Genomic DNA, 21,835 nt, shown 5'->3' on the forward strand with positions numbered 1-21,835 from the left:
CCACCTAGAGGGGTGGGATAAGGAGGGTGGGAGGGAGACGCAAGAGGGAGGGGATATGGGGATATACATATGCACATAGCTGATTCACTTTGTTATACAGCAGAAACTAACAGAACACTGTAAAGCAATTATACTCCAATAAAGATGTTAAAAAAAAAAAAGAATAAATCAACCTCAAATATGTGAGGCCTTTTTGAACCAAAATACAGTATTTTCAATATGGGAAATTTAAAAATTGAAATAAATATAGAAATACACATATCTAGAAGGGAAACTTGTAGACTATAACAATGTCAGTTTACCTCCCTTGAACATATAGTCACTGGAAAACCAATTAAAAGCCCAAACAGACTTCTAATGCAATTTAACAAGGCTATGATCATGTTCATATTAAAGACAAAACACAGAGGAATAATCGAGAATTGCTTGAAAATAAATAAAAAGAATGGGAAACTTGCCTTAAAATATAAAATATACTAGAAGTTACAGTAAATAAAACAAATTGTTCTTGGTGTGGGTTACCAAAAGACCAAAATAAAGCCCGTAACAATGACTCCAGGGTTACATACCAACAGCCTAGGTGAGAAGCATTCAATAAATTATCATGGGGACATTAGTTTTCATTTTGGAAAAAAAAAAACAAACCTTAATACAAAAAATAATATATCCAGGGTGGGCTAAGTACCTAAAGAAAAAATCCAAAAATAATTCTAAAACTATTCAAAAAATGGACAATAACTTTTAAAAATATTAGCCTATGAATGGTTTTCATAGAGACACAAAATACAGAGGTTTTAAAGGAAAGGGTCTGTGGATTTTTTTTTTATATATAGAGAGAGAGATTCAAGTTATATACAATAACGATTATCATAAGAAAAGTAAAAATACAAGCAAAAACTAGGAGAAAATACCTGCAGAAAAGATGTTTGTGTTATACATGTAAGTGCGGCAGAGGGACCCATTTTCACCTTAAACACCACAAATCAACAAGAAAAACTTCTCAATAAAGAAGTAGGCAAGAAACCTGAACAATTAATTCCCAGGAAAATTACAAAGAGCTAATAAACAAAATAAACTCCACTGGTAATTACGGAAACATGGTTTTGAAGCAACAGAGTTTTGAAACCATTTCATTGGACATTTATTAATGCTGTCTATGTAACAGCCCCAACTGAAACAATGTAATGTTAATGAAAGCAGAGACAGTCATGAAAATTATGACACCTTTGTATATACATCCAGAAGTAAAAAAATCACTGGTGATGCACATACACAGCAGAAAAAGTTAAAAGTATGCTTGTATAACTACATGTTGTAACCACATATAGAAATGCTTATGAAAAAAGTGAAAAGATATATACTAGAGGAGGGAAAAAGATGTGTAAGGAATGCAATAATAACTTTTATGCTTTACTCCTTATTCTTCAGTACTGCTTCAATGTTTTCCACAAGATTCTATTTGAGTATAAATTAAGTGGTAAAAATGATCATTTAAAACAAAATGAAAGTGTGTAATACGTGTTAGGCTTTGCTCTTGCCATGTGAACAGGTAGGTAGGTACCTGCAAGCTGTCTCATCTCCTTCCAGGAATCACTAAAGGGCCAGATGAGTTGTGTATCCACATCTCTGGTGACCCCAGGCCAATGGAATTTCACCAAAATCTCTCAGTCCCATTCACTTGATATCAGACATGGCAAGCACCTCCTGGCCCTCCTGTTTGATAGCCTCTCCTGAATTGTCTACTTTGGGAGACCAGTCTGCTTACCTGGTATCCTTTGAACACCTCCCTCCATCCTTTATACACATACACACACATACACACATCCATGGAACTTGGCAGGAAACCCTGCCCTGGACTCTAGCCTTTTGGCCAAGGGTTACTTTCCCCCTCATTTCTACAGACCTCACTTCCACAGGCTTCTCATGCCTTGTTTTCAACAGGGATTCAAGGAATGGCTCAGCCCCATTATCAGATAGTCCCACCACTTCCATTCTGTAATCTCTGATCCCTCTAACCTCTCAAGGGTCCTCAAAAGCTGGTCCTGAACAAACAAAAAAATCTCTCATTAGAACTAGATCTATGGTGACAACTCTGCACCCCACATTCCCTCACTGCTCTATCCTCCTAAATTACTTCCTTTGAAGACAGAGTTCTCGGCATCATGAGATATATAAACTTGTTGAAATTCTATGCAAATTTTTAGCTTCCTCAACCCCTACCCCCCGTTAAAAACTCATGTGCTTGGCATTGTGCTTGGTACTGGGGATAGGTAGAATGGTACCACTATGTGTCACTCTGCCTCTTAAAATGAAGCTCCCAATAGGCAACTATTGGTTGAATTATGTCTCTCCCAAAAAAGGTACGTTGAAGTTGTAACCCCCAATACCTTAGAATATGTCCTTTCTTGGAAAAAGGATCACTGCAGATGTAATGTGATAACAAGGGTGGGCCCCTAATCTAATATGACTGGTATCCAGATAAGAGGATGTGAAGGCAAAGTTACACAGGGAGATCGTCATGTGATGACAAAGGCAGAGACTGGGGTCATGCAGCTGCAAGCCAAGGAACTCCAAAGAATGCCAGCAAACCACAGGAAAGAGGCAAGGAAGGATTCCCCTAAAGGTTTCAGAGGGAGCTTGCCCTGTGGACACCTTCATTGTGAACTGCTAGCCTCCAGAACTGTGCCATGATAAATTTCTATTATTTTAAACCACCTAATTTGCAGTACTTTGTTACAGAAACTAATACACAAACCAACGCTAACATACATGTCTTTGTTTCTGAACCTTCCAGATAACAACTCTAGACACCTAATTCAAGAAGGCTGTCATAACCCAGAATTGTTTAATGACAATGATCAACATATACTTACACAATTCAAAGAATGTGGCTAATACCCATTACTAATCTTACCACTTACAGTGACATATGGAATCTCCTCTGCTGATATGAATTTCATAATTCATTTATAAAAGCAACAAATATAGTCAGAACTCCTGTAGATATGGAGAGATATAATGACCAATAAGAAATCGCCACTACTTCATGAAGCTGAATATGAATGGTAATGACCTTTGTACTTCAATATTAAATATGGTATTTCTATAACTTTAGACAGACAATCTTTATGTTATAGAAGTATTTATTTATTCCTAGTTTATTTATGTCTTGTTCTCTGAGGCAGATGTTGATCGAAAGCCTTCCTGGCACTTCTAGAAATGATCATAAATTTTTTCCTCTTCTGACTTTTTAAATTGAAAGAGTATAGCAATTGAATTGTGGTATTGAATACTCCACTATAAAACTTAGAATAAATCCCATCTGATAGTGGTGTTTTAATCTTTAATATGCTGCTGCATCCAGTATATTAATTTTAAGCTATGTCTACATTTATATTCATAAGTCTATTGGCCTGTTTTGGTTCTGTTATTTGTTCTTGCTTGTTTGCTTTTTGTTTTGTTTTTCGAGTTTTGTTTTTGTTATTCTCTTTTGTGTTTTGGTTTTAAGTATTCATCAGACCTTTTGCCATCAGTTTTATCTAGCTTCACAAAAATAAGTGAGAAGTGTAACTAATGCAAGAAATACCATTTGATTAATGATTTGATAGAACTTACTTGTGAAATGCCTTAACTTGGTTCCTTGGAGAGAAACTTCTTTAATATGGTTTTCAAATTTTTCCAAGGTTTTTGACTCAGATTGCCTGCTTCTTCTTGGGCTAATGTTAATCATTTATATTTTCCCAGAAAAGCATTCATATTACTAAGATTTTCATATACATAACTAACATTTTGTTATTTTAAGCTTCCATACATCTGGATGCAGGCCCTTTCTCATTCTCAGTATTGTATTGTATATTTGAGATTTTCTATTTTGTCCATTACCTTTGCCATATATTGTTGATCTTTTACAGAACAAGCTCTTACATTTATTCATTACTTCCCATTGTTTCTCCATATTCTACTTCATTAACATTTTCTTTTTACTTGCCTTAAATTTATTAGTTTACTGTATTGCTCCTTTCCTAGTTTCTCAGATTAGATGATTACTTAGATGCTTACAGAAGAAAAATGACAACTAACTTATGGTGGCAAAATCTCTATTATCCACAGAAATAATCCCCTCTATTATATAAGATAATCAAGAATTGATTAAACCACATTACATTTATCATCTGCATTCTGAAATCTAATGCCTAATGAAATATTCAATGCTCTATTGAACTCCCTGTTTCGGTGGCAATTGGAACAGACTGACTGGGGCAAATCTATAACAGTGAAAGAACAGAGCATTTTTCAGAGGAGAAATCAATTGTATTTCAAATGGCAGTGAGTGGTGCAGTTAAAAGGTTGAAAGTCGACTACGTATTTATAAGATTTGACAGTGTAAATCATTGACTGGTGGTCCGTCTGCTTTGTCCCTGAAAATTTATTATACCTGAAAAGAGAAACCAACATCATAAGGCAGATCTGTTAAACCTGGTCTTAAAATTACTTGTGGGAACTACTGAATTTTAATAAATTTGATAATATGAATAAAAGGCTAAATATAAGGCTATGCAATAAATGTACTACATCTATTGCTATTAAGAGTAGAATTGGGGGGAGGTAGGCAAAATGGGTGAAGGGGGTCAAAAGGTAGAAACTTCAGTTATAAAATAAATAAGTCCTGAAGATGTAACGTACATACAGCATAGTGACTAGTTAATAACACCATACCGCATATTTAAAAGTTCCTAAAAGAGAGTTGCTAAATAAAAGTTCTCATCACAAGAAAAAAAATTTGTAACAATGTATGGTGACAGATGTTAACTAGATTTCCTGTAGTAATCATTTTGCAATATATACAAATATCAAATCATTATGTTGTATATCTGAAACTAATAAAATCTTGTATGTCAATTATACCTCAACACAGAAAAGTAGAACCTAAGCACTGTTTTAAATTTCACATTATATGTCTATAACCTGTAACTATGGATTGAAGTGATATCAAAACAATGTGATAATTAAAAACAATTTCTGCAGTATCTTCTTCTTGAAAGCAACTATTAGCTCAGTTGTGCAAACCCATGATCTTTTTAACAAAATTCTACAGCATGAGTTCAGTAAACTATCATAAAAAAAAAAAATTAACTTACATTTTCTGTTAGATGTAATTCCAAGTATTTTATTTCTATATGAAAAGTGATTTGAATTAATTTTTTTTCTGAATTTGACAGCTGTATACTGTGATTTTTTGTCCCCATACCCTTGGTTTACTTCTGCCAGCTTGAGCAAAAATACAATTGTTGCAGGGTTATAGAGTCAGAACATCTTAAGCTCAAATATTGGCTCCTCTACTGTTTGGGTGATCTTACACAAATTACCTCTGCATTTTCCTCATTTTGTAGGCTTCATGTGAAGATAAACTGTCATAACATATGTAAGGAACTAAGAAAAGTGGTTGGCACATAAAAGTAATTCAAGTAATTGCTCCCAAAGAAAAAAAGTTAAAATTATTCCATCATTTTATAAATAAGAAATATAACCATTTATATGTACCTCTTGGATATAACTTGGTATTAATGCTGCAAAAAAAATGTCCTCAGTTTTAAAATCTTTTAATGCAATGTTTCCTAAACTTCAGATATAACCATATATTATTTGTACTATTACTTATTTAATATTTTTCCAAATCATTCCTTTTTTCTCTATTCTCTCCTAGAACAATATTTAGACGTGCTAGTTATATTTTTAAAATATAAACATAAATATAAAATTACAAGGATTAATTTAAAGATTATCTCTGGCCTCTTAGAATCATCCTGTGTCTGGCCAGTGGTAGTGTACCTCTCTTTAGTAATTATTGTTTTGAAGTTACATAATGATGCATGTCTCCAAGTTATATTGCTAATAAAATTTTCTAGCAATAGGAATTTTTTTCAATAATTTACAAAGCACGTAGATCTATGAACACTGAATGTGTTCAAAAAAATCTAGGTTACTGATTTAAAGTTAAGTAGAGGAACTAACAGGAGTTTATGATTCTCAACAGCTTCTAAAACTCATGAATAAATATGGGTATTTCATGCTAACTAACACAATAGCTTCATTAGTTTCAGGTTTTGGTTATAAAACATCTTTAACTTTAACTGATAATATGAAATGTGATTAACACCTGCTGCTACCACAAAGGAATGTTGTTTGGTTAAGTTTACTGGTAAAACTGAGCAAAGCAAACTCCTTTTCTTTCAGGATTTGAAATAGAACAAGGAGCAATTTCTGTATGTCAGAAAAAATTATGTGATGAGGACTTCCCTGGCACAGTGGTTAAGAATCCGCCCAGCAATGCAGGGGACACGGGTTCGATCCCTGGTCCTGGAAGATCCCACATGCCGCGGAGCAACTAAGCCTGTGTGCCACAACTACTGAGCATGCACTCTAGAGCCCACGAGCCACAACTACTGAAGCCCATGCACCGCAACGAAGAGTAGCCCCCACTCGCCACAACTAGAGAAAGCCCGTGCCCAGCAATGAAGACCCAATGCAGCCAAAAATAAAAATAAATAAATTTTTAAAAATTGTGATGAAAATAGCATATATATATCTCAAAAAAACTTTGTCACATAGTCTCTAACTGTTCATGAGAAAACCTGGCTTTTTTCCTAACTATGTAAATAAACAGAAAAAAAAAATAAGATTGCTCCTAGGGACATATGATGCCAGACATATTTATGATATTACAGGTTGTAAAGTATCTATCTTGGTGTGTCTTATTAATATTTGATTAAAAATCATTGAATAATACCTATTTTGAAACATAATTAGTTATGTATCAGAATTCTGTCAACCACATGGGTTATGTAATCCTTCAAAATTATTGCCGACATTTCTTGTGGAATTTAGGCCTCTCCATTTGAGCTAACAGTTAAGTATAGTTAAAAAAACCTGTCACAGTAGTAAAATTATTTTGAAACTATAAATGGCATTATGCCATATCCCTTTTCCTACAAATAGGGGGGAAGAAACCAAATCTTGTTAATAACCACTTCTTCAGCAAGAATTTTTCATTGGGGTTTAGGGAGATGTATCTATATGCTTTCACAGTTTACATATGCATCCACAGAGTAAGTTATAAGATGCAGCTTTTAAATTACATGTAAAGTATATTCATCTAATTGAATACATTTCTCTTCTCAGCAAAGAATAAGCCTGGTTGGACACATTTCCTTTTTCTTTCAACCCTTGCCCAACAAGTAACACCAGAAGGTAGTAACTTTTCAACCAGTGGCTATAGATGAGAGAGAGAAAAACAAGTTCAAAGAAGGGATGCTGGTTGTTCAGCTACTTTCTCCCCTGACAATGTATGAAGAATGGGCACCAGAAGCAAACTGGATTCCCACATTGCAAGACAAGAGGTCCCTTTGACAACATTATTTTCAGAGGCAAAAAAAAAGAAAAAAAAAAAAAAAAGAATGTTTGTGTAAATTTATCAAACTGATAAGGTTCTTTTTCATGAAATAAAAATACTATTCAATAATCAATACTAATCAATAATATAGGAACATCACATTATTTAGATGAAGAAGACATGGGGGGAAAGCCTTTGTAGTTGTATCTAGATATATCCATTCAAATAAAGAAAAAGATGCAATCTCAAATTACTTCGGGGAAAATGACGAAGTATGAAACACAACAGAGAGTGACTATCAGGGGTGTGTAAACTGGAGAGGGAGTGCTCCCCCTGAAGGCATCCCAGGTAAAAAAGAGAAAATTGAACACTGTGCAGGTCAACACAAAACACATGCTGACCTAATTTAGACTATAGGCCAGGAGACTGAGACCCCAGGGTTAAAGTCTAGGAAGTTAAAGAAAGGTAAATGTACAAACAGGAAGTTAAACTGAGCTCATCTTGTCTGCTTTCCCTTAAAAATCTAGATATTTTGGTGTTTTTTTACAAAAATTTTTTACATCTGTTCTTTTAGATTTAGCCAGTACAAAAGATTAGACATAACCAGAACACAAATGCACATTAAAAATGAAGCTGACAAATTAATGTTGTCAATATTACATAGCAGTCGTTAAACACAAGCAGTAGACATCTTATATGCCTGGTCCCCTCCTACAGGGAACTGGTCCTCCTCCTTTCCATTCCAACCCCAGAGGCACTGTCAATGGAGGGCTCTTATAGCCCCGGACACACGGCCCGAAGTTTCATTTAAGAAACGATCCATGATCCCAGAAAGGTCAGTCAGAGATCTTTTTCCAGGATTAATAGAGACACCAAGACAACTCCTTCAGAGACTGAGAAGAGTCTATATGCATAAAAGTGCAGGAGTCATTTCATTAACTTAGAGTCCCACAGAGAAAGGAGTGAACCCAAAAGAAACCAAAGACACAAAATGGAGACAAACACCCGAAACATAATAAAACACCTGGATCTAACTGTGCCTTCATCTAGTCAACCCCAGGAATTTTCAGTTATGGGGGCTAATAAATTCTCTTTTGTGTTTAAGCAAGTTTAGACTAAGTTTCTATTACTTATAAATAAAAGAGTGTCATAAATACAAGAGACAGAAAAAGGATTTCAGTTTAATTTGCATTTATCCACTCACATCTAACTGCACCCCCTGGGCCTTTCCATTCAAATAACAGAACAGATTTTTCCCCTGGGATTTTTCTAACCCAACATACACAGACATTCTAAATTATCCCATTATCCCAACCTAATTGTCACTACCATTGGAGGAGGGGGTGGAAAAAGAAAAGAAAAACATTATCTTATTTGATAACTCCCCAGGTTTAGTACATGTTCTATATATACTTTGACACCAGCAATTCTTTAACAAAGGATAAAATCTATTATTAAAAATCAAGATATCAATTACGTAGAGTATCATACATAGCAGCCTTATTTTACGAGCCCAACCAAGTACTAATGATGTGAACTTTAAAAAAAAAAAAAAGCTGGTAGGAGATTAACCAAGATGGCGGAGTAGAAGGACGTGCTCTCACTCCCTCTTGCGAGAGCACCAGAATCACAACTGGCTGCTGGACAATCATTGACAGGAAGACCCTGGACTTCACCAAGGAGGATACCCCACGTCCAAGGACAGAGGAGAAGCCACAGTGAGACGGTAGGAGGGGCGCAATCAGAGTAAAATCAAATCCCATAACTGCTGGGTGGGTGACTCACAGACTGGCGAACACTTATACCACAGAAGTCCACCCACTGGAGTGAAGGTTCTGAGCCCCACGTCAGGCTTCCCAACCTGGGGGTCCAGCAACGGGAGGAGGAATTCCTAGAGAATCAGACTTTGAAGTCTAGTGGGAATTGATTGCAGGACTGTGACAGGACTGGGGGAAACAGAGACCCCACTCTTGGAGGGCACACACAAAGTAATGTGTGCATCGGGACCCAGGGGAAGGAGCAGTGACCCTGGGGGAGACTGAACCAGACGTACCTGCTGGTGTTGGGGGGTCTCCTGCAGAGGCGAGTGGTGGCTCTGTTTCACCGTGGGGATAAGGACACTGGCAGCAGAGGTCCTGGGAAGTTCTCCTTGGCGTGAGCCCTCCCAGAGTCTGCCATTAACCCCACCAAAGAGCACGGGTAGGCTCCAGTGTTGGGTTGCCTCAGGCAAAACAACCAACAGGGAGGGAACCCAGCCCCACCCATCAACAGTCAAGTGGATTAAGGTTTTACTGAGCTCTGATCGCCACAGCAACAGGGAGGGAACCAAGCCCCACCCATCAACAGTCAAGTGGATTAAGGTTTTACTGAGCTCTGACCGACACAGCAACAGTCAGCTCTACCCACCACCAGAGCCTCCCATCAAGCCTCTTAGATAGCCTCAACCACCAGAGGGCAGGCAACAGAAGCAAGAAAAACTACAATCCTGCAGCCTGTGGACCAAAAACCACAGTTACAGAAAGACAGAGAAGATGAAAAGGCAGAGGGCTATGTACCAGATGAAGGAACAAGAAAAAACCCCAGAAAAACAACTAAATGAAGTGGAGATAGGCAACCTTCCAGAAAAAGAATTCAGAATAATGATAGTGAAGATGATCCAGGACCTCGGAATAAGAATGGAGGCAAAGATTGAGAAGATGCAAGAAATGATTAACAAAGACCTAGAAGAATTAAAGAACAAACAAACAGAGATGACCAATACAATAACTGAAATGAAAACTACACTAGAAGGAATCAATAGCAGAATAACTGAGGCAGAAGAACGGATAAGTGACCTGGAAGACAGAATGGTGGAATTCACTGCTGCGGAACAGACTAAAGAAAAAAGAACAAAAAGAAATGAAGACAGCCTAAGAGACCTCTGGGACAACATTAAACGCAACAACATTCGCATTATAGGGGTCCCAGAAGGAGAAGAGAGAGAGAAAGGACCAGAGAAAATATTTGAAGAGATTATAGTCGAAAACTTCCCTAACATGGGAAAGGAAATAGCCACCCAAGTCCAGGAAGCGCAGAGAGTCCCATACAGAATAAACCCAAGGAGAAACACGCCGAGACACATAGTAATCAAAGTGGCAAAAATTAAAGACAAAGAAAAATTACTGAAAGCAGCAAGGGAAAAACGACAAATAACATACAAGGGAACTCCCATAAGGTTAACAGCTGATTTCTCAGCAGAAACTCTGCAAGCCAGAAGGGAGTGGCATGAAATACTTAAAGTGATGAAAGGGAAGAACCTACAACCAAGATTACTCTACCCAGCAAGGATCTCATTTAGATTTGATGGAGAAATCAAAAGCTTTACAGACAAGCAAAAGCTAAGAGAATTCAGCACCAGCACCACCAAACCAGCTCTACAACAAATGCTAAAGGAACTTCTCTAAGTGGGAAACACAAGAGAAGAAAAGGACCTACAAAAACAAACCCAAAACAATTAAGAAAATGGTCATAGGAACATACATATCGATAATTACCTTAAACGTGAATGGATTAAATGCCCCAACCAAAAGACATAGACTGGCTGAATGGATACAAAAACAAGACCCATATATATGCTGTCTACAAGAGACCCACTTCAGACCTAGGGACACATACAGACTGAAAGTGAGGGGATGGAAAAAGACATTCCATGCAAATGGAAATCAAAAGAAAGCTGGAGTAGCTATACTCATATCAGATAAAATAGACTTTAAAATAAAGAATGTTACAAGAGACAAGGAAGGACACTACATAATGATCCAGGGATCAATCCAAGAAGAAGATATAACAATTATAAATATATATGCACCCAACATAGGAGCACCTCAATACATAAGGCAACTGCTAACAGCTATAAAAGAGGAAATCGACAGTAACACAATAATAGTGGGGGACTTTAACACCTCACTTACACCAATGGACAGATCATCCAAAATGAAAATAAATAAGGAAACAGAAGCTTTAAATGACACAATAGACCAGATAGATTTAATTGATATATATAGGACATTCCATCCAAAAACGGCAGATTACACGTTCTTCTCAAGTGCACACGGAACATTCTCCAGGATAGATCACATCTTGGGTCACAAATCAAGCCTCAGTAAATTTAAGAAAATTGAAATCATATCAAGCATCTTTTCTGACCACAACACTATGAGATTAGAAATGAATTACAGGGAAAAAAACGTAAAAAAGACAAACACATGGAGGCTAAACAATACGTTACTAAATAACCAAGAGATCACTGAAGAAATCAAACAGGAAATAAAAAAATACCTAGAGACAAATGACAATGAAAACACGACGACCCAAAACCTATGGGATGCAGCAAAAGCGGTTCTAAGAGGGAAGTTTATAGCTATACAAGCCTACCTAAAGAAACAAGAAAAATCTCAAGTAAACAATCTAACATTACACCTAAAGAAACTAGAGAAAGAAGAACAAACAAAACCCAAAGTTAGCAGAAGGAAAGAAATCATAAAGATCAGAGCAGAAATAAATGAAATAGAAACAAAGAAAACAATAGCAAAGATCAATAAAACTAAAAGCTGGTTCTTTGAGAAGATAAACAAAATTGATAAGCCATTAGCCAGACTCATCAAGAAAAAGAGGGAGAGGACTCAAATCAATAAAATCAGAAATGAAAAAGGAGAAGTTACAACAGACACCGCAGAAATACAAAACATCCTAAGAGACTACTACAAGCAACTTTATGCCAATAAAATGGACAACCTGGAAGAAATGGACAAATTCTTAGAAAGGTATAACCTTCCAAGACTGAATCAGGAAGAAACAGAAAATATCAACAGACCAATCACAAGTAATGAAATTGAAACTGTGATTAAAAATCTTCCAACAAACAAAAGTCCAGGACCAGATGGCTTCACAGGTGAATTCTATCAAACATTTAGAGAAGAGCTAACACCCATCCTTCTCAAACTCTTCCAAAAAATTGCAGAGGAAGGAACTCTCCCAAACTCATTCTATGAGGCCACCATCACCCTGATACCAAAACCAGACAAAGACACTACAAAAAAAGAAAATTACAGACCAATATCACTGATGAATATAGATGCAAAAATCCTCAACAAAATACTAGCAAACAGAATCCAACAACACATTAAAAGGATCATACACCACGATCAAGTGGGATTTATCCCAGGGATGCAAGGATTCTTCAATATACGCAAATCAATCAATGTGATACACCATATTAACAAATTGAAGAAGAAAAACCATATGATCATCTCAATAGATGCAGAAAAAGCTTTTGACAAAATTCAACACCCAGTTATGATAAAAACTCTCCAGAAAGTGGGCATAGAGGGAACCTACCTCAACATAATAAAGGCCATATATGACAAACCCACAGCAAACATCATTCTCAATGGTGAAAAACTGAAAGCATTTCCTCTAAGATCAGGAACGAGACAAGGATGTCCACTCTCACCACTATTATTCAACATAGTTCTGGAAGTCCTAGCCACGGCAATCAAAGAAGAAAAAGAAATAAAAGGAATACAAATTGGAAAAGAAGAAGTAAAACTGTCGCTGTTTGCGGATGACATGATACTATACATAGAGAATCCTAAAACTGCCACCAGAAAACTGCTAGAGCTAATTAATGAATATGGTAAAGTTGCAGGTTACAAAATTAATGCACAGAAATCTCTTGCATTCCTATACACTAATGATGAAAAATCTGAAAGAGAAATTATGGAAACACTCCCATTTACCATTGCAACAAAAAGAATAAAATACCTAGGAATAAACCTACCTAGGGAGACAAAAGACCTGCATGCAGAAAACTATAAGACACTGCTGAAAGAAATTAAAGATGATACCAACAGATGGAGAGATATATCATGTTCTTGGATTGGAAGAATCAACATTGTGAAAATGAGTATACTACCCAAAGCAATCTACAGATTCAATGCAATCCCTATCAAATTACCAATGGCATTTTTTATGGAGCTAGAACAAATCATCTTAAAATTTGTACAGAAACACAAAAGACCCCGAATAGCCAAAGCAGTCTTGAGGCAAAAAAATGGAGCTGGAGGAATCAGACTCCCTGACTTCAGACTATACTACAAAGCTACAGTAATCAAGACAATATGGTACTGGCACAAAAACAGAAACATAGATCAATGGAACAAGAGAGAAAGCCCAGAGATTAACCCACGCACCTAGGGTCAACTAATCTATGACAAAGGAGGCAAAGATATACAATGGAGAAAAGACAGTCTCTTCAATAAGTGGTGCTGGGAAAACTGGACAGCCACATGTAAAAGAATGAAATTAGAATACTCCCTAACACCATACACAAAAATAAACTCAAAATGGATTAGAGACCTAAATATAAGACTGGCCACTATAAAACTCTTAGAGGAAAACATAGGAAGAACACTCTTTGACATAAATCACAGCAAGATCTTTTTCGATCCACCTCCTAGAGTAATGGAAATAAAAACAAAAATAAACAAGTGGGACCTAATGAAACTTCAAAGCTTTTGCACAGCAAAGGAAACCATAAACAAGACGAAAAGACAACCCTCAGAATGGGAGAAAATATTTGCAAATGAATCAACGGACAAAGGATTAATCTCCAAAATATATAAACAGCTCATTCAGCTCAATATCAAAGAAACAAACACCCCAATCCAAAAATGGGCAGAAGACCTAAATAGACATTTCTCCAAAGAAGACATACAGACGGCCACGAAGCACATGAAAAGATGCTCAACATCACTAATTATTAGAGAAATGCAAATCAAAACTACAATGAGGTATCACCTCACTCCTGTTAGAATGGGCATCATCAGAAAATCTACAAACAACAAATGCTGGAGAGGGTGTGGAGAAAAGGGAACCCTCTTGCACTGTTGGTGGGAATGTAAATTGATACAGCCACTATGGAGAACAATATGGAGGTTCCTTAAAAAACTAAAAATAGAATTACCATATGACCCAGCAATCCCACTACTGGGCATATACCCAGAGAAAACCGTAATTCAAAAAGACACATGAACCCGAATGTTCATTGCAGCACTATTTACAATAGCCAGGTCATGGAAGCAACCTAAATGCCCATCAACAGACGAATGGATAAAGAAGTGGCGGTACATATATACAATGGAATATTACTCAGCCATAAAAAGGAACGAAATTGAGTCATTTGTTGAGAAGTGGATGGATCTAGAGACTGTCATACAGAGTGAAGTAAGTCAGAAAGAGAAAAACAAATATCGTATATTAATGCATGTATGTGGAACCTAGAAAAATGGTACAGATGAGCCAGTTTGCAGGGCAGAAGTTGAGACACAGATGTAGAGAATGGACATATGGACACCAAGGGGGGAAAACTGCGATGAGGTGGGGATGGTGGTGTGCTGAATTGGGCGATTGTGATTGACATGTATACACTGATGTGTATAAAACTGACGCCTAATAAGAACCTGCAGTATAAAAAAACAAACAAAACAACTAATACTAAACTTTCATTGGGTTATTTGTATGGAAATATGTTAATATAAATGTTTCAGACATTACATGAAATTTCTAAAAATCTTATATTTGTATTTGTATGGAAATATGTTAATATAAATGTTTCAGACATTACATGAAATTTCTAAAAATCTTATATTTGTATTTGTATGGAAATATGTATGGAAATATGTTAATATAAATGTTTCAGACATTACATGAAATTTCTAAAAATCTTATATTTGTATTTGTATGGAAATATGTTAATATAAATGTTTCAGACATTACATGAAATTTCTAAAAATCTTATATTTGTATTTGTATGGAAATATGTATGGAAATATGTTAATATAAATGTTTCAGACATTACATGAAATTTCTAAAAATCTTATATTTGTATTTGTATGGAAATATGTTAATATAAATGTTTCAGACATTACAGGAAACGTCTAAAAATCTTATATGTTCTGGTATAATGTTATAAGTAATAATCCTAGTTATTACTTTAAAATGTATATCTCAGAAATAACTAATTTTCTTGTCAACTGCATTATTATGAACTTTCATCAAATCTTTAACCATGGTCATTTTTAAGTCTTTTGTCATTTACAGACAGTTCTGGGTGTACTCTGATGATTTTGCAAATATGTTCCTATAAAAGGGTTTCATCTTCAAGAAATTCATGGAAAAGACTCTGACAAGTACAGGTTTCTGGTAACTGACTGTACTGCTGAACTGAATGAATAAGCATTTTCAGAACTCTAATGAAAAACTGATGAACTCATAAAAGTGCTAACAAAAGATCAAGATGGAAAAAAAGAAATTAATTACATGGGACTGAGTGAACTGATGAGGATGAGTATAATTTTTGTGACTTTCTGTCTGAATTAAAAAAAAAAAATCCCACAAGGACTCAGAGGAAAAGAATATACAAATCAATTTTCACTGCAAAGTAAAGGAGCTGTTACAGTGAAAAAAAAAAAAAAAAGCTAAAAGCATTTAAACCAATTTTTATGTTATATGGCACAGTACTTCAAAAAAAAAACCTCAGCCATATTATATCAATACACATGAATATCAATGATGTGGCCCAAAAGAGAGATCACAAATGCCATCCATTTACTAATCTCAGAGGCATGATTCATGAAAAGACTATTTCAGAGTATCAGCTACCATCATCTCCATTTCCAGCAGTTAAATCAATAGCCCCTCTCGCCACATGTTTCAAAGATGAACCAAACCAGAGAAAGCAACGCATACTCACAAATTATAAAGCATGTCAGCCATGTTGCTTCGGTAATACAAAGCGTTTCTATAGGCGCTTTCAGCTTCAGAAATTTTGCTCTGACTCTTGAGAACATTTCCAAGGTTACCCCATGCTGCCAAAAGAGAAAGAAGTATTTAGGCTGAGTGTCATTCCAATTATATATGACATAATATCAGGCCGTCAGGAAGTACCACAATGAGAGAAAAAACTCTCATAAAACATTTTTAAGAAAGCAAATTTATTTCCTTTATACTCCAACATTTCATCAAACTAGGGGATTTAATACAATGAAAGCCTAAAACAAAAATATGTCTCAAAGCTGATATACACATACAGTCCATCATAAGGCCAAGAACTATGTTATCTTAAGATCACCTACAAAGACTTGAAGCTCTTTCAAATCTTGGTAGGGGTCTTCGTGGACTGAAATTATTGTATACTTACTAAACCAGAAACTGTAAGAAATCATCTTAAAATAAAGACTTCATTCAAATACAAAAACACTGATAAATGACACAGAAGAACTGGAAATAAAAAAGAAGATAAGTAGATCCAAGCTATAAAAAGGCTTAATAGTCATCAGAATGTATCAGTAAACACTCTGCTTCTTAAAACAGTTAAGTATATATGGTTTATTCACATATAATGTTCTTTTATACCCTTCCTGTTAATAAATTCATACATGGGAAAATCAGTAACAGTGTTTTCACAAATAGTCACACTTAAAAATCTACATTTTCTGTATACCATTTATGTTTCACTCCAAATAATCATGATTTCTCAATATTATAAGACACCCCATTAATAGCTGCCCACACAGCATGGCTCTCAAACAGACCTATCCCTCAAACTTGGATGCTTCTCTTGTCTTCTTTCTTTCCCATAAGGAGATGGGGTGTCAGGTCCTGAAATCAGAGTCCCTCCCAACTAGAAGATGAGGATGAGAAGGCTCATGGGTACCAACATCTATTTATTTGGGTAATTAATAGCTGTATATGAAGAATGAAAGGGGTTTTGAGATATCACTTTTTAATGCATAAAAATGTGTAGTCTCTTTCAATCCCAAATTTGCTTATGTGCCCTGTAATTTAAAACTCTGTGCCTTTGTTTACTCATCTGTAATATGGGGGAGAATAATATCTCCTGGATTTGTTGACAAGGATTAAATGAGTTTGTATACGTAGGGTGTTTAAGACAGTGCCCGCCATGTGGCAAATACTCAATAAATATTTTCACACCAAGTTTCACCTTTCACTGCAAACCAACATTCACACGCTACGAATTAGGCCTTGGCACTATGAGTCCATAGAAAATTGAATCCTTATCTTTTTGAAACATAAAAGTTAAAAAAATACAAAGTATGAAAAACATATAGTAAAATAAATTATGATTATCTTCAAATTTAATAGGCAAAACACCATATGTATTTTATATCCAACCCCCCATCCCACCACCAATATAACAAAGTATGGCTCAATGGAAACTTCTAATAGCCAGGCTGTTTTTCAACCCACCTCACCTCTCCCAAAGTTTTGCTTTGATTGTGGCATTAGTAAATGAAAATATATTTACACTGGAATCACTCCAGAGAAATGCATCCAACTAGTAATTTAAGCACCAGGAAAACATCATTATAATGTTATCCCATCTTACCCATAGTCTTTGAACACAGATGATGAAAAAAAATTATAGTAGGAAATTACTTTGAATATTAAGGCATATTTCCAGAGAAACTGATTGACATTTTTTCAAGTACTTATAGTCCAATTAATAGTTAATAGTCAACAAATACATAATTATGTCTAGAATATACATTTACTCATTTGGTTAGTGGTTCATTTGTTAATTCATAAATGTATTGGTTTATTAAGCACCTATTTTGTGCCAGAAACATTACTGGGGGCTGGCACAACTGTACATACATACAAGTTCTCACCCACTCGCAGCTTATGTTTGAAGTGGGGAGTGAAGTGGGGATGGGAGGACCACACAATAGAAGAAATGAATTAACTTCAGGTGATAAGTGCTACAAACAATATAAAACAAAGTAAGATGGAGGGAATGAGGCTAATTTAAACAGGGATATCTTAGAAATAGGGAAATGGGTGTGATCTCTAAAAACTGAGGATAAGGAAGCAGTCTTGCAAAGACCAGCGATTCCAGGTAGGGGGAAAAGTAAGAGCAAAGAATCTAAGATGCCTTCCGCAGGGAAAGGCAGTAGAGGAGATGGTTATTTCACAGTAAGACTACAGCTTATAAATTAAAAATCATCAGCAAAGTTATCTGTGGCAAAGCCACAGCGTGTTACTAAGTTTCTTTTGTCCAAACAGAAATCACTCACATATTTATGATTAAGTCATTGCCCTAGGTGACTACAAAAAGAAGAAAATCCCCAAATTAAGTATGTAGTTTTTAAACAATTTTAATTGCTTATGGATAAAAGAGGGAGTAGGGGAGAGAGGAAACAAAGGGTAGACTTTGATGTCCTGAACTCATCTGACACTCACCAACAGGCCATTCTGTTCTCCTGTTGTACATACACAACAGGAAACCAGCTGGAGACAAGGTTACTTTGAGACCATGGTAAATGATACCAAGCAAGATCACTTCATAATTTTACTAAACACAAAAAAGAAAAAGGCCATTGTACAACCCACAAAATACCAAACAAGCCCCTCTCTTGCTAAACGAATGACTTCTTTAACCAGGCATAGATAGAACTGTCCCAGCATCCGATCTAGAGGACTCCCCTGTTTCCTTAGACCCTTTCCCAAATCACCCAACCAAAATCCAAATCCAATGACAGGACATATAATGAGATTCCCCAGGACCCCAATGGTGCAGTGTTCCTTCAGTGCAAGGAGTAATTAAGCCAACTTCCTTACTACCCGTGTGTTCCTGCTGGTCTCTGCCTGAAAGGCACCGACATAGAGGATTTCATCACATTCAAATATGAAAACAATTCTTCTTCAAAATCCCTTCTTCCTTAGATAATTACTCTTTAGTACTGTGTTTACCAAAAGAGAGCTTAGGTTTTTAAGTAAGAGCTGACAAGACTAAGCCTAAAATTTTTGCCTGCTTTTTTTTTTATTGTTACTATTCCATACTTTCAAATTTAAATACTATTGATTTTTGCTTCAGTGCTACCAGAAACCAATGCTAACCTAAAGATTACTTCTAAAAATATAAAGCTACCCTATAGAATATAACCTAAAATTAAAAATCCTATTAGTAGTCAACTAAATAGTAATCTTTTCACAAAAGTTGTTCATGTTTCAGTGATAAAACAAAAAGTAGGAAAAAAAAAACATTGTTGACATATAAACCAGTTAAAATCTAGCTTTTACAGATATATTAATAGTTTAAAGGAAAATACATTAAAATAAACTATAAAAAGTACATCTTAAAAGGGCTAATGTGATTATTTCAAATCTATATAATTAACCTATAGAATTAATCAGTGTAGCTTTAGGGTTTTCTTTTCTATTACTTGACAAATTTGATCATATCAACCAAGTCAACTGTTTTAGATCAATTTTTACACCTAGCTGGTCTGATGACTTGAAAGTATCCAAACCAAAACTCAAAAAATACGGAGAAATATTCCAAGGCTCACGGATGGGACAATTTAACATTAAAAAGATGTCAATTCTCCCAAAATTAATCTATAAATTCTATATAATTCCAATCAATATTTTAGCATAATTTATTAACAAACTCCAAAAAAATGTATTCTAATAACCATAATAGAAGAGAAAAATGAAACTGGGTCTTTATAGCATATTCACCATATACGAAGGTAAACTCCAGATGGTTTTAAAAGATAAATGTGAAAAAGTAAAGCTAACAGAAGAATATATAGATTATCTCTGTGGAAGGGAAAGTGGCTTCTTAAAAAGACCTCCAGGCCTTCCCTGGTGGCGCAGTGGTTGAGAATCCGCCTGCCAATGCAGGGAACACGGGTTCGAGCCCTGGTCTGGGAAGATCCCACATGCTGCAGAGCCACAGTTGCTGAGCCTGCGCGTCTGGAGCCTGTGCTCCGCAACAAGAGAGGCCGCGATAGTGAGAGGCCCGCGCACTGCGATGAAGAGTGGCCCCCGCTTGCCGCAACTGGAGAAAGCCCTCGCACAGAAAACGAAGACCCAACACAGCCATAAATAAAATAAATAAATTAATTAAAAAAAAAAAAAAAGATGGCTAGCAGGACATCAGAGCCGTTTAAAAAAAAAAAAAAAAAAGACCTCCAAATAGAACTCAAAAAGTAAAAAAAATTGATGAATTTGAGTATCTCAAAATGAAGGACTTCTACTTATCGAAGGACACTATGGACATGCATTAATACACCAGAAGATATTTCAAACATCTAAACAAATAAGGAACTGTACTTAGAAATAAAAAGAACTCCAAACAAAGCAATAAGAAAATAAGAAATCCAACAGCAGGGGAAAAAAATGGGCGAAGGATATGAACAGGAACCTACAAAAAGGGAAACCAAAATAAATTCTAGAATACAATAAATAATTTGAACTAATACTCAAATTCCTTAGTAACCCAGAGAAATGCAAATTATAACAATGAGACTTGAGATTGGCAAAAATTAGAAAACTGGATAAGGCCAAATACTGGTGGGGATGTGGGAATGGACCCTGGGCACTGTGGGGGGCCTTGTAGCCTGGGGAAACCATGGCGTTCTGCCATCTGACAGTACTCTGTCAAATCAGCAAATGTTACTGACTACGTCATGAATAATCCCTGACGAGCAATCCCACTCTCAGAGAAATTCTAAGAGAACATTAAGAGGATGTTTAATGCAAGCCTCTTAGTGTTGGCTGATAGTAGGAAATAATCAACCTGCCCATCATGGGAGTATCATGTGAGACATAAACTTCATGGATTACTGTACAGCAGTGAGGACCAGCAAATTCTGTGTAAATACTGTAACATGAATGGACCTTGAAAAGCCTACAAAGATTCAAAATATCTAATGCATTCTTTTAAAAATATTAAAAATTCATTCCCACCCAAAATATCACTACATATTTTACAAGGGTACATTATAAATCTAAGGATGCAAATCAAGTACATTAGAGCAGTTACCTATGATGCAAAGGGAAATTCAAGTTAGGAATAGAGATAAAAGGGAATAAATACATAAATAAAAGAGAGGAAATTTGTAGGGATCACCCTGAAAACTGGCTTAAACTGAGGAATATAATTAACTTCTGCAGCTGGGTAGCAGGGGATGAAAAGGAGAATGGAGGGGAGGGGAGGATAGGAAAGAAGAGACAAAAGGAAAATGAGGGTCACACTTCACATTCTTTTAAAATAGAGATAGGGTTATTCTATATCCTACTTCAGGAATAAAGGGTTTTAACATTCACTAAACTTTTTCTTGTACTAAGACAATTCGAAACAGATGTTTGAGATTATCTTCAAATTTTCACTTGGTAATTATACTTTGGACCAACATGACTTAAAGATCTTGTATTTTCATTAATATTTAATGTCATTTACACTTTTTACATTTTTAATCTCATATATTTTATTGATGCATTTATTTCACTGCAGTGACCTTTAAAACTACAGTTTGATTGGAATAAAATCCCTGAAATTCTTCCAAGAAATTGTGGGTGAAGCCTAATAAAAACCTA

General features: G+C 35.7%; 1 protein-coding gene across 4 annotated transcripts in view; it reads right to left on the reverse strand.

Annotated features, from left to right (window-relative positions):
• Positions 1–21,835, reverse strand: part of TMTC2 (transmembrane O-mannosyltransferase targeting cadherins 2) — a 900,074-nt gene that overhangs the window by 660,614 nt on the left and 217,625 nt on the right. For all 4 annotated transcript variants that reach the window (XM_057556839.1, XM_057556840.1, XM_057556841.1 and 1 more), the window contains exon 4: positions 16,182–16,296. In XM_057556839.1, the coding sequence (XP_057412822.1) occupies positions 16,182–16,296 (115 nt within the window). The remainder of the gene's footprint in view (positions 1–16,181; positions 16,297–21,835) is intronic.

Source organism: Balaenoptera acutorostrata, chromosome 11 (genome assembly GCF_949987535.1).
Source record: "Balaenoptera acutorostrata chromosome 11, mBalAcu1.1, whole genome shotgun sequence".
Classification (NCBI taxonomy): domain Eukaryota; kingdom Metazoa; phylum Chordata; class Mammalia; order Artiodactyla; family Balaenopteridae; genus Balaenoptera; species Balaenoptera acutorostrata.